A 14,548-nucleotide genomic window follows, 5' to 3' on the forward strand; every position below is an offset into this window, starting at 1 on the left:
CTGGCAGACCCTAGGCATATGGACCAGCCTTTAGCACACAGCTGAGCTGGGCCACAGCTGTGCGCTAATTGGGCCACATGTGGCCCGTGGGCTGAGAACCGCTGGTCTAGTGCAATGAGCCACGCGCTTACCCTGACATCCATGACTTTTGTGATTTTCCAGAGGTCTATGAGGAGCCCGATGAAGACGCTGACTTGAACAACAAAATTAGTTTCATTGTCCAGGATGTAGAGAAGGACCACAAGTGACTGAAATACCCCGAAGAACACAGAGCGGACGGAGAGCCCCTCCAGAGACTGCCTGCTGTTCCAGAACTGGATATCTAGGAGCCAGAGAGAAGAGCATAGAGGGAGAACTTCCTGAGCACAGGGGGCCCTTCAGGGGCAGCTGGAGTCCCACTGCAGGGAGGAATTTCCAGCTTTCTCCTCTACCTTATGAAAGGAGCAACGCACAGGTCTACTTGCAAATGCATTTCACTTCCATGAGTGGGAGTGAGTTGTGTTCTATTTCCCAGCTGTAGGAAGAAAATGGCCAGCCCAGCTCTGTGTGCCATGAAGGTGGTTCAGATGAACCTGGCTAGAAACCTATCCAGTGTTGGCAAGACACTGACTTTGCCTTCTCCATTATGTTGTGAATACAGACTCTCCTGTGGCCAGTAGATGTATGGCTGGTGTGTGATCATGGGGTCATTATACAGACTGAACTCCCAGCAGTGTCAGAAGCATGCAGCTTGCTGCCCACAGACTTTGTAAGGGAAGCACTTGAAGTTTGCAAGCCCCACAAGAGCTGAGAGAGTCTTGTGAAACTGGTGGCTGGCAGAATGGAGAGTGCTCCTCCTGCCCTCAAGCACATTGGCGGTGGGGGTGGGGTGGGGTGGGGTGTGTGGGGGAGGAATGGCAAGGAGCAGGGTGCAGAGAGTTAGGGCAGGTAGCAGAGGGACAGGTCAGCTGAGTCAGCCATGTGGGGCTTCAGCAATTCAGCACAGGACAGCCTGGGCCCAAGTTACAACAACTATGTTTTCCATTTAGTCACATCCATGCTCTTCACCTGCCCCAGACGTTCTTCCTCTTACATTCATGTTGCCACCCCAACAAGGGGCATTGAATAACTCTGCAAAGGCCAATGCAGATCCAGGTTAAAAACCTTCCCTAAGAGGAGTGAGGGCTGGAGCCAAAAGAGGAGATCTTCACTGCACTGCAGAACTTACCATTTTTGAAGGCAAGAAACTCAAATATGCTGTGAACTATGGAAACGACAATGGTCAAAGCCAGCAGATATGGATTGGTCTCCAAAAGAGCAACCTGAAAAGAGAACAAAGATGTGAAGGGCCTATCCTGCCCCTCCGGCCAGGCCTCACCCAAAGGGACCCAGCGAAGGCAATCCAGACAGAACTGAGGGTTTCAGGTGGACAAACAGGAGCCAGAACGTGTGTGGAAAAATAACCCAACCGAGAGATGCGTTAGGAGGAACAATTGGGGAAAGCAGAAATGCCACCAGATTTCAGAGTCGCAGGAAACAGGAAGTTACATTACATCTAAGTGTATGGGGTACTGTGGGTACTCGCCCAGGGACTGAGCAAGGCCCGCTGTGTTCTAGTTTGAATTAATCTTTCTTGAAGATGTATGACCAGAATTGCACACAGCCTTCTAAGTGAGGTCTAACCAGTACCTTATACAATGGCATTAATACTTCTCTGGACGTACTGGAAATGCCTCGCCTATTATCCTAGCATCGCATTTGCCTTTCTCACAGCCACGTCACACTGGTTGGTGACTCAGCCATCCTGTGATCGACCCATATACACAGGCCTCTCCCCCCGCCCCCCATCGCTTCTAACTGATGAACCCCCAGCTCGTAGCACAGATTCTTATTATTAAACTAAGTGCATGACCTTGCACTTTGTACTATCGAATTTCATCCCATTTCTGTCACTCTAGTCTTCAAGGTCATCCAGTTTGGACGGAGCAGGAGGGCTTGCATCCCACTGCCAGCTCCCCAGAGCCCCGCTGATCTAACAGTTGGGGGAGTCCTGGCCTGTCTTGAGCTAGGGAGACAAGATCCAAGAGTAAATCTGGTGACGATTGACACCATTTCGACAGAGCACCTTTCAGAGCAGAACAGCGCTGACTACACTGACCTCTGTTTCCTCAGCAACAATATCCTGGGGTCTGTCCTGTTGTACCCAGTCACAGGAGGCACCGATAGGAAAAGAAAATGGAAAGGGATCCCAGATGATGGTTATGTCTGGGCCACAGGAGAGGGATCAGTAGGCCGTTTGGGAATGTTCTGAAAAGTGCCTGAATGACTTAGGGGCCTGAGATGCATTTTCAGAAGTGACTTTGCCATTTGGGGTTCAGGCTCCTCAGTCACTTACCGCAGCAGCTCAGGTCTGGCTATGTTAAAATTACGCTGACAGCATGAAATGAGGAGCTGTTGGAAAGTCAGGCCAAGATAGGACTGGATGGAGGGGGACAGACCAGGAGTGGAGAGGTACATTTGGGAGTCGTCCACATAGGGACAGCAGTTGAAGCTCTGCGAGTGGATGAGACTGTGGTCAGAAAGGGTGGAGAGGCATGAGCCTAGGGCAGAGCTCTGCGGGACCTCTACGGAAAGTGGCAGAGAGAGGGACCCACCAAAAGCAAAGCTGGAGAAAACCCACCCAGAGGAGATCTGTCAAGGCTGTCTAACCTTTACAGAATCCTGCTCCTCATCAGATTGCTCGTACAAGTCCTCGCCCAGGAAGTGCCACGGGGACTTGGTGCTCTGCGCGGCATAGAGCTGCCAGCGCCACAGCGAGAGTGGGCAGAAGGAGAGGCGGAAAGGCAGCCGCTCCACTGTCTCGTTGATGGGGAAGTAATCCTTCTGCAGGTTCCAGTAATCGTTGAAGTAGAGGATGGGGTAGTAGTCACCACTGACTGCATCAAACTTCACATCTGCAGCAATGGGAGAGAGCGCAGAGACAGGCCTGAGAGCGCAAACAGGGATGGGGATAGCACAAAGAAAGCTACCTTCACGCACTCGGACAGATGATGAGGGAGACCCACCTCATCCTGCAACTACAGAAACCATCCTAGACCAGCGCCAGCAGGGAACCCCAGACCAGCAACTGCTTCTGTACAGCTGGCTGCACATGGAGCTTGAACCTCCCGGCCTTCCCTCAGGAGAAAGATGCCAGCTCCTGCCGCATACAGGCTACTCTGAGCACTAAGCGACTGCCAGAGTGCGATGGAGGGGGGGGGTCTTGCTTTTCCACAGAGGAATGGGAGAATATAGCACTGTTCTCTTGGTGCCCAACTAGGTACAGCATTGTCTCGCAGAGCTCAAATCCATTCCCTCTGTGTATATTACTGACCAAGCTCAGACTCAGGTATTAAAAGCAGTCTGACAGCATCCAATTAACACCCTCTGGAAACTAGGCCATTTGCAGAATTCCAAAATACCAAACTGGCTTCTGGGGAGTTTACGGTGCCAGCTATTTTCTTCGTGATTTGAATCTCAAGCTGATGGATAGTGCCAGTCTAACAACCCTGGAGACGGATGTTCATTTAGCCACAGAACGGGTAGTGCGTGGGGAGCAGCAGGGTAAGTCTGCCACATACGTCCTTCCCTGACAAAGTAACAGTCATTACTTCGGGGGCCACCTGGGGAGAGTTTAAGCTCCGTGACCTATTCAGTCCCGGGTTGCCACTGAGACAGGCAACACAGGGACCCAATTCCAAGGGTGAACTGGTTTTTTTTTTTTTTTTTTTTGTGCGCTGTGGACGCCTGCCTCTTAGATGCTGCACTGAAGCCATTAACTCACTTCCCGTAAGTAGGCTTGGCGGAATTCAATTTGCATTTTTAAAAATAATTTTGACAGATATCAATGCTTATTTCTTTAAGCGTTTATCCAATTTTTACCTCTTTTTTCACAGTTGCAGGATATTATGGAGGGAGGTGTTCGACAATTATTTAATGACAGATGTTGAGATTAAGAAAGTTAAAGGTCCCTAAAAAGGTGCTCTGCTCTAGTTCTGCTAATGCTGGCATTTAACACTGTCTTATGCACGTTACGGTTGGACTCAAGTTTTCAAGCAGCATTTCTCTTAATTGATATTGATAGGTAGGCAAAGTATCATTGATGGATATAGTCTTGTCGTGTGTGTGTGTTGAAATCAGTGTTTACCAACATTTCCTGCTAAAAATCCAATCCTTCCAGCCTACTCACAAGGCAATGAATAGACGGTAACAATTTAGTTACTACCAACTCAGAGGAATTTATACTACTGGACTAGAGGGAAAGTCTCCAATATTCCATTCCCCAAACCCTCAACTGCCCAATCCACAAGTATATTGAAGAAAATAAGCTAGTCCAAAGCAGACAAAACCAACTCCACTCGCATGCAATTACTACATTCCAACAAGTGCCCCAAACTGGGCAAATAACAGAGGAAAGCTCTGCAGAGAACTGTGATGGGAGGAGATGGCAAGACCAGCTATAAGAACCAGACAGATCAGCTCTGAAGAGAAGAGTTCTTCGAGCAAAAGCACACGTTTCAAAATGGCATCTCAGAGAATGGGAAGTGCTGGCATATCCCAAATTCTTACATTGGTCCAGAGGCGGTGGCACACTACCCTTCACCCAAGGAGTATGATCGTCCACTATGTTGATGGTGAGATTAGGGTGCCAGTGTGAGATCACCTCTACAGGGCCGAAGTCTTCTGCTCTCTGCAACAAGAACACAAAGTCACATTTGGTACAGGGGTGCTGGGGTATTTCACTGCTCTAGCAATAGCAACAGGGCACCACGTATACAAAAACATCCAATGCAGCTCATTAGATTTGGAACTGTAGGTAATTTTGGATTTGGTCCTGGGGAAAGGATGCACAGATAAAGGCACTGGACTTCCACAATGGAGCTAGAGAGACCACCTGACAGGGATGGAAGGACCTGACAGGTTTAGGACCATGAGGGAGGCAAAGGGGAAGACAGTTTCATCTAGATCTCGGACAAACATCGGCAGATGTGGATAGATTAGAGGAGATAAACTTGGAGGAATTCTGCGTCATTGTGCAATGGACAATTTTGTAGAAATTAATGTGTGCGCAGAATTTCCTTTCCCACACAGAAATGAGCTGCAGTGCTAATAGCCAGCACTAGGGGTCACTGGACATGGCAGAGCCCAGCTCACACATAGAAGACACTGCTAGAGGGAGGGAGAGGGAGGGAGCTAGAGGTTCCTCACAGCTGCAGTTCCTGGGACGGAGCATCAGGCTGTTTCTCCCTCTGGATCCCTGGGCTTGGGACGGGAGGGGGGGGATGGGGAAGAGGAAGGGGTGTCTGGGCAAGGGGGGAGTCCTGCAGCTGGGCTCTGGGAGGGGAGGGGTTGTGGGTGTCTGGCCCCCCTGGCTGGACTCTGGGCGGCAGAGAAACAGGAACTGGGTTGTCATAGGAGTTTCTTGAACTCTCTGCTCCTGGGGGAATTTGTGTCTGTCTGTATTGTTACAAACATACTTGCTGACAGGTATTTTGAAATAAATTACCAAAATAATTGAAACTGGTGTGATTATATAGTGTTAGTTTGACAAATAAAATGTGTCGAATTTTGCAGAATTTTAAAAGATTGTGTGTAGAATTTTATATTTTGGGCAAAGAATGCCCCCATGAGTATAAATTGTACAAGTCAGCCAGATGGAGAAGGGCACAAGTAAATTCATGAATCTTTTACACATCAAAACTAGGAGATTTTTTTTACAATTTAAAACCCATAAGAACCTGATTTGTTCTGCTAGGTTTTAGGTAGCAAGTGTCTTCATAATGTTAGTTACTAACCCTTCCAAAGGTGCTGCTTTAACAAGCCAGCTCCAACCCAAATTGAAAATTTCTGAACCAGGTCTGGAAAAATCACTTCATAGGCCTTTGGCTCCATGTCTCTCACTTCAGCCAATCAACCCCTTCAACCGTCCATCAGTTTTTCCTCTCCTATGGGCTTTTTTGTGTCTTGTGTTTTTTCCATCTTTGTTCTCCTCCAGCCAGGAGGGAGCGAGAGATTAACACAAGTACAGAAGAATGACCAGACTGGGACAGGCCAATGGTCCATACCCCACTATCCTGTCTTTCGACAGCGATCAGCAGCAGAGGGAGTGAACAGAACAGGGCAATTTATTGAGGAATCCATCCCAGCTTCTAGCAGTCAGAGGTTTATGGACACCCAGAGCTTGGGGTTGTCAGCACCAGCCAGTCACAGACGGGCAAATGTGGATTAGACCAGACCAGACCACAACTAGCAGGGTGGCCTCTCATAATGCTTCTCTGCACCTTACAAGGCTGCATGAGGCTGTAAATCAGCAGCACCTGTGATCCAGTCTGGCACCCCACAGCAAATAGCACTGGGTTGTCCTGGGCCCAGAGAACACTCAGAACAGCAACACACATGCCTTAGGGGTGAGCATGCCAGGTCTGCCCTTTGCAATACAAGGGCAGGAGGAAGCCCTCTGTAGTTGGTTTCTACTTCTCTATCATACTCAGATTTGTATCCATTTTCAACAGAGGGTTTAACTGGGCTCCCTTTCTGAGTTAACCCGTTAACAGAGTTCTTCCTGGGACCCTTCTCCTCCTCAGTCACAGACTGCTCTGTCACAGGACTGGAGAGCTGAAGTGAAGAGGGAAGTTCCACAGGAGAGACAGAAGGGGAAGTGATAGCAGAAGCACAGGTATGGGAGCAGGAAAAGGTAGTGGAAACAGAGCCAGGGAGGTCAGAGTCCCCCAGTGTGATCGTCGGACAAAGGGGTGAAGGAAAACCTTGTATCAATACATCAGAGGGAGAACAAGGTAACGGTTCATTAAAGAGAGGGAGCGAAGAATTCCACAGAAACATTTCCGCAGTACCAAGGATCAAGGAGTGTGAACCAACAAACATCAAGGGAACATTTTGGACTTATTCACTGCTGAGTCTAAGTTCTACTTCCCACTGGTTGGGAAAAGCATTAACCCACAGCAAACAAAGGGATATAGAGATGATTTAAAAAAAAAAAATCTGATTTCTTAAATTATCAATCCACTTGTAGCAAAGCTGCTAATTCCCAGGGTAATGACACCCGGAATACAGCAAATTCTGCAGACGTCCAGGTTTTACTAGGCAGTTAAGATGTACTTTGAAATGTCTTTAGCATGTGTTTTACAAGTCAATTTGCTTCATGGCCTCCCTGCGAAATGCTATTGGCCAGTGTAATCTCTCCAGCACCCACCCCAGCAGAGACCCTGACCATCCTTCCCATTCTCTCGAAGTGGAAGTTAGTGCCTGACTGCAGCAAAGTCTAAAGTCTCTCCAAGCACAAAGATGCACCTGGGTGTGGAAGCAGAGGAGAGAGAAAAGCCAGGGCCTCGCTGAACGAGGAAAGCGGCTCGTTACCTTTATCATTTCTGGATCTGCTTCCGTCTCCCCCGTCAGAAGATTCTTGGTTTTCTGGAACCGTCGACGTTTATATTTATTTATCACTAGAAGGAAAGACAGGCAGGCAGACGTGAGTAACGCTGAATTCTTCCACTTATCAGTAACACTCTCTGCAAGAGGCAACCGTCCAAAACAGATCCGCTTCAAGCAGCATCTCCCTGCTTCTCCTGAGCTCATGACTTGGGACATAAGGTGGACCACTGACCAGCTGAATGAAAAGCATCAGTTCTTGGCACTTCCTAAACATCCTTCGTTCAAACTGGTAAAACCTAACCTGTCCCTATTTTATAACACCCCTCTTCTGGCCTCCTTTCCCAGAATCACAGCTGCAATGGCAGGAAAGTTAACGAACATTAGCAAACATCAGTGCTGCTGCATAAATTAGCCAGCAAAAGGAACTACTCCTTTGCTATGGACACTTCCCCAGAGAGTCAGAGACCTCAGATCACCACCACTGCCAGAAGGATATTGGGGTAGAGCACATGTGGGTTTAGATCAGTGTTTCTCAAACTTTTGTATTGGTGACCACTTTTGCACAGCAAACCTATTAGTGCGATCTTATAAATTAAAAAAAAACATTTTCTTTTGTATTTAACACTGTTATAAATGCTGAAGGCAAAGCAGGGTTTGGGGATGGAGGTGGACAGCTCGCGACCCCCCGCCATGTAATAACCTTGTGACCTCCTGAGGGGTCACGACCCCCAGTTTGAGAACACCTGGTTTAGATTTATACAAATATTAAAAAACCCTAGTCAAGGCTCTCTGTAAATTAATATAAGAAAAGCATCCAATGGGGACATAATAGCTTCTTAAGAACATAAGAATGGCCATACTGCGTCACACCAAAGGTCCATTTAGTCCAGTAGCCTGTCTACCGACAGTGGCCAATGCCAGGTGCCCAAGAGGAAATGAACAGAACAGGTAATCACCAAGTGATCCATCATGTCGTCTATTCCCAGCTTCTGGCAAACAGACACCATCCCTGCCCATCCTGGCTAATAGCCATTTGAACCCTGTTATATTCTTGGCCTTCACAACATCCGCCGGCAAAGAGTTCCACAGACTGACTGTGGGATGTGTGAAAAAAAAAAAAAAAAAACCAACAACTTCCTTTTGTTTATTTTAAACCTGCTGCCTATTAATTTAATTTGGTGACCCCTAGGTCTTGTGTTATGAGAAGGAGTAAATAACGCTTCCTGATTGGTGTGGAGAAAGTAAATAAGGATTTTACAGACCTGAATCATATCCCCCCCTTAGTCGTCTCTTTTCCAAGCTGAAAAGTCCCAGTCTTATTAATCTCTCCTCATACGGAAATCCTCTGATTCCCTGTATTACACAGGCCTTCACCTAGTTACCCCGGCATCGAGCCCAATGGCTTGTTTGACTAAAGCACACCGTCCAGAAAGGCAGCCAACTGGAGAATATGCCCCTTCCCTTGGCAGTTTGCACCCATGGTTAATCACCTCAATGTTAAATTTGTGCCTTACTTATAATAAAACTGTCTGGCTTTAACTCAGTAGCAGCCTTGCATATTTCAAAGATGGTCTCAGCAAAAGCCACATTGTGGAGATTTCTATAAACCTCACTGAGATTATGCTCAGATGACATTCTACCTAGCTGCATGTTACACAACAAAAGACAACCACATTCCCATCCTACGCAGCACGACACACTCCCTTTCCAACAAAAATTGCACCCACCCACTTCTGATTCATAGTGCATTGCTTTTCTGTAACCTTCTAGGATCACCCCAACTTCTCCATGACTTCTCAGAAATAAGTTTCACTTACCATCCTCCAGAAGCCAACTCCTAGATCTGTTGATGCCCATCTGTTCAATTTTTTTTTGTTTTGTTTTTTTAAAAACACAAACATGTCCCTTTCCAAAGGGCATTTATTCAAATTCGTATAATAAAAATAGACACAGAGTTTAAAGCCAGAAGGGACCAATGATCTCTAGTCTGACCGTAAAAGGACCTTGAATTAATTCCAATCTTGATTTTAAGTGAGTCAGTGATGGAAAATCCATGAAAACCTTGTGACTTTACTAAAAATAACTAAGGGGGTGGGGGAGAGGGTGTGGAGGAATGACTGCGGGAGCCCCATGGGAGGGGCACCCCTCCGCCACAGGGGGGCGCAGAGCCCCTGCTCCAGCCCGCAGCCGTGGTGCAGGGGTGCACAATCCTTGCTCCAACTGCAGCCATGACGGGGCGGGGTGGTGGTGGTGAGGGATATGACCTGGATGCAGCCCTGGAGAATGGGAGGGCGCACACAACCCGGAGCACATAGCCATGGCAGGGGGCCAGCAGGGACACAGCCCTAGCCAATGGGGCGCGGGGTGCATGCCCCATGTTAGAGGGTTTATTCCTTCACTCTCCCACTTCCCTGGTCCTTCTCACATGAACAGAGAGCAACAATACCCGAAGTCCGAAGGTGCAAACAATTTAATGTTTATTGGGGTGAACTTCCAGCAAGCTTAAATCCAAGTTCCTTTTTCCTTATTTTCAAATCCTAATTTACTTCCTGTTTGCCCCTAATTTATAAAATAGTCTCAGTTATACCTTAACCAATCATTTTACTGAAATTTACCTAACCAAATCTTAACATACTGTAACACGATTAGCTAACCAATTATATCCCACCACCTTAATTAGTTTACACCCAGCAAAATTAATTACAGTAGACAAAAAAAATCACAGAACCAGACACAGCCCATGCAAATAAATAGCAAAGTAGGAACTATGATAAAATACAGAAGTGAGGATTTCACCACTACATCTATAAAGACATAAGGGTTTCCCAACTATGTCTATTGATAAGTAACTTCCTACCAAACAGCAAACTATCAAACTAAGTTTCCTTTACATATTCTAGACTCTTCCCTTTATCTGGAGGCGATAGATCGGATCACCTTTCTAACAGCTCCAGATTGCCTTATTTCAATATGACCAGTTTGGAATGCGAGCATGACACCATATACTTCCCAGATTATGGCTGCCTCTGCTGCTTAACCAAAGGCCTTACCTTAAGAACAGGGCCTCAGACTGTCCCAGTGAGAGAAGGCCCTTACACAGGCAGACAGTGATTTTGATTCTCTCTTTTATACCCCTGTAACTAGCTAAATGATAAACATATACCTACATTCTTAAAGTATAGGCCTTTACAGACAGGCCTGAATATCTATATCCTAACACTCCAACTGCAGCCATGGCTGGGGTGCGTGTGGCGGAGATGTGTGTGGCGCGTGTACAGCCCTGGCAGGTGATGGGGTGGCATGTGCACAGCCCCCGCCACAGCCGGGGGTGGGGGAGAGGAGTAATGCTGAGAGCTGAAGAAGTCATGGAGGTTCGATAAAGTCACAGAATCTGTGACCTCCATTACTAAATTGTATCCTTACTTATAAACTGTGTTCAAGTCACCCATTAATCTTCGCTTCAAGCTCAACAACTCATTGACTATCCTGATGCTTAAATTAATGAAAACAATCACTAACCCAGTCAGTTTAATGACTATCTGTAGAGTAATGGCCGACAAGCAGGACACTTCCAGTGTGAGAGCATTCCCAGTGGGGATTACTGGAAGCACCCACATAATGAAGGTTCCGGACTCCCTGGTCCCACTGCAATAACCAGATGGAGCGATTCATCCAGAGAAGCAGACTGAGGAAGACGCAGGGTAGCTGGAATGGTAGAGCCATTGGTAAATGATGACCTCTCTGTGTGCATTCAGTCCATAGACAAGTACAAACAATTTGCAGATAGTTGTGTTCAATAGACCACAACAAAATGAAAGTGAGCAGCATATCTGACTAGCTGCTGCCTTATGGGAATCCTGCAGCGACTCTTGTTGCAGGGATGATCTGACAACAAATGATCAATCGGGTGGTTTAAAACAGCAATTCTAGTTTTAAGCTCCCTCTAGCGAGAGAGAGAGAGATTCAATCCTCTGCCACCTCGATGAAAGGACAGGATCCCAATTATTTTATTTCCATTAATGAAGCAACCCATTTAAAACAAGCATCTTAGGGCTTTTCTACATAGCAAGTCAGGGTGGAGCCTACGGCTCACTAGTTTGTCACACAGTAACTCAACGTGTGGGCCCCCCTAGAGTGCACTAAAAGTTCCCCCGTGTGCTTTGACGTGCTCCCGTTTAATAGCAGTATGCCATAGTGCACTATAGACCTTTCCGTGCACTGCAGCAAGGCCAACCTAGCTTAGAGAGGAAGTGAAAGCAGCTATAAAAATATGGAAGAAAGGGGAACTCAATAGTAATGAACATAAATCAATCTTAGAATTGTAGAAAATTGATAAGGGAAGCAAAGGGACACAAGGAGAAATCTATGGTCAGTAGAGTTAAGGGCAATAAAACAGCTTTTTAAATATATCAAGAACAAAAAGAATCCTAACAGTGGTACTGGTCCATTACTCGATGGAAATGGTAGAATTATCAATATAATGCAGAAAAGGCAGAAGTGTTCAATAAATATTTGTTCTTTATTTGGAAAAAGCCTGATGTAGCCAAGTTATATGATGACACTCTTTCCATTCCAATAGTAAATTATTAGGATGTTGAAAAAGCAGTTACCTACCTTTTCATAACTGTTGTTCTTCGAGATGTGTTGCTCACGTCCATTCCATTCTAGGTGTGTGCATGACCATGTACCTAGTTGTCAGAGATTTTTGCCTTAGCTGTATCCATAGGGTCAACTGTGGCGCCCCCTTGAGTGCCATGCTCACGCATCAGTATATTAGGCACTGCCAACCTTATGCCCTCTTGGTTCCTTCTTGCTGGCAACGCCGACAGAGGGCCAGGAGAGTGGGTTAATGGAACAGACATGAGCAACACATCTCGAAGAACAGCAGTTACAAAAAGGTAGGTGTGACGCTCTGTACCCTAGCCCAGTCCTGCTTGATCTTCACGAGGATTCTGTGGAACGAACGGAACTTGAGGGAAGCGCGTATCAGAGCGTTTGACAATGGGAGCAGGAAAGCATCCGACAGGGAGCCTCTCTCAGGCCCCCGAATGGAGCAGAAAAGGTGGCACTTCCTGCTCTGCCTGGACATGAAGAGGTCCACCAGGGGAGTTCCCCACCTTTGGAAGGTGATGCTGATCACCTCTGGATGGAGGGACCACTTGTGGCAAGATGAGAAGGTCCTGCTTAGGCGACCTACCAAAGTCTTCTTGGCCCCCATGGAGCGGCCACCAGATGGAGGTCATGTTGTACGCAGAAATCCCATAGCTGGAGGGCATCTTGGCAAAGAGCAGATGATCTGGCTCCGCCTTGCTTGTTGATATAGAACAGAGGTGGGCAAACTACAGCCCGTGGGCCGACGGTCCTGCCTGGCCCTTGAGCTCCTGGCTGGGGAGGCTAGCCCCCAGCCCCTCCCCTGCTGTTTTCCCTCCCCCGCAGCAACGCCACTGCATGGGCAGCGTGACTGGCTCCGGCCAGGCGGCGAGGTCCTGCTGCTCTGAGCTGCATGGTAAGGTGGCGGGGGTGTGGGGGTGGGGGTGTGTGTGTGTGATAAGAGGCATGGGGTACCGCAGGGGGGCAGTTAGGGGACAGGGGGCCGTTGGATAGGTGTGGGAATCCTGGGGGGGCCTGTCAGGGGGCGAGGGTATGGATAGGGGTCGGGGCAGTCAGGGGACGGGGGGGGTTGGATAGGGGGTAGAGTCCTGGGAGGGGGCGGTCAGGGGACAAGGAGCAAGGGGGGGTTGGATGGGTCGGAGGTTCTGAGGGAGGCAGTCACGGGGTGGGAAGTGAGAGGGAGCGGATTGGGGTCAGGCTATTTGGGGGCGGGGCACAGCCTTCCTTACCCGGCCCTCTATGCAGTTTCACACTCTGATGTGGCCCTCGGACCAAAAAGTTAGCCCACCCCAATATAGAACATAGCTGCTGTAATGTCCATCAGGACCCGAACCACTCTGCTCTTTATGAGAGGTAGGAAGGCGTGGCAGACCAAGCAAACAGCTCTGAGCTCCCTGACATTGATGTGTAGGGAGCGATTGAGACCAAACCAGAGACCTTGCATGCTGAGATTGCCCAGGTGGGCTATCCACCCCAGGTCCAAAGCATCAGAGACGAGGGTAACTAATAGGAGTGGGGCTGCAAATGGAACTCCCTTCAACACCGATGCAGGATCTTTCCCCCATGTGAGTGACGACAGGACATGGTCCAGGACTCTGACGAGATGGTTCATGCTATGTCTGTTGGGGATGTAGACCAACGCCAGCCATGCCTGAAACTGCCTGACGTGGAACCACAAATGCCAGACCACATAAGTACAGGCTGTCATGTGGCCCAACAACCGCAGGCACGTGTGAGCGGTGGTGAGAGGAGTGGATAATGGAGGCCAAGGAGACCACGTGAAACTTCAACTTCTTGAGACTCGTTGAGGCGGCGCAGGTCAAGAATTGTCTGAGGTCTCCTTTTGCTTTCAGGATTAGGTACGTGGCGGAAGTAGAACCCTTTCCCTTTCATGTCCCAATGGACCACATCCACTGCCCACAGGGTCAGGAGGTTCTTGACCTCTCGAACGAGGAGTTGCTCGTGAGAAAGGTCTCTGAAGGGGGACAGGGAAGGAGGATGGGAGGGAGAGTTGGCCACGAACTGCAGAGTGTAGCCCGAAGACATTACGTCGAGCACCCAATGGTCTGAGGTGAGCCATGACCAGGCCGACTGGAAGGGGAGCAGGTAGTTGAGGAAAGAATAAGAGGGTGGATCCTGGGAAGCGACTGGGTAGCCATCCTCAGGTGCACCCTCAAAATGCCTGCTTCTGGAAGGACCAGGCTGGGCAGAGGAACGGGAAGATGAAGGGTGCTGCTGCTTAAACCTCGTCTTTGTCCTTTTTCCTGTGAGTGCTTGAACAGGGGACGCCCCGTATCTTGACTGAAGAGGTGGAGGATGGAACGGCTTCCTAGCCTGCTGAGGAGTGTGCAGGCCCAAGGAATGGAGGGTGGCATGGGTGTCTTTAAGGCTGTGGAGCTGAGCATCGGTAAGCTCAGAGAAGAACCCTGTTACCTCAAAATGGAGGTCCTGAAGAGTGGTCTGCATCTCCTCAGACTCTGGGGGACCGTAGCCAGGAGCTGAGCCTCATGACCACCACAGAGGCGACCAC

At 48.4% G+C, this 14,548-nt stretch overlaps 1 protein-coding gene across 3 annotated transcripts in view; it reads right to left on the reverse strand.

Moving 5' to 3' along the window:
• The window catches only part of CLPTM1 (CLPTM1 regulator of GABA type A receptor forward trafficking), a 46,060-nt gene that overhangs the window by 9,153 nt on the left and 22,359 nt on the right, over positions 1–14,548 (reverse strand). For 2 of the 3 annotated variants that reach the window (XM_037884343.2, XM_037884344.2), the window contains exons 6-10: positions 7,393–7,478; positions 4,588–4,708; positions 2,689–2,933; positions 1,208–1,301; positions 132–322 (exon numbers count right to left, since the gene is read on the reverse strand). In XM_037884343.2, the coding sequence (XP_037740271.1) occupies positions 132–322; positions 1,208–1,301; positions 2,689–2,933; positions 4,588–4,708; positions 7,393–7,478 (737 nt within the window). The remainder of the gene's footprint in view (positions 1–131; positions 323–1,207; positions 1,302–2,688; positions 2,934–4,587; positions 4,709–7,392; positions 7,479–14,548) is intronic. The other variant, XM_043534835.1, reaches the window with a different exon arrangement.

This window comes from Chelonia mydas, chromosome 23 (assembly GCF_015237465.2).
Source record: "Chelonia mydas isolate rCheMyd1 chromosome 23, rCheMyd1.pri.v2, whole genome shotgun sequence".
NCBI lineage: Eukaryota > Metazoa > Chordata > Testudines > Cheloniidae > Chelonia > Chelonia mydas.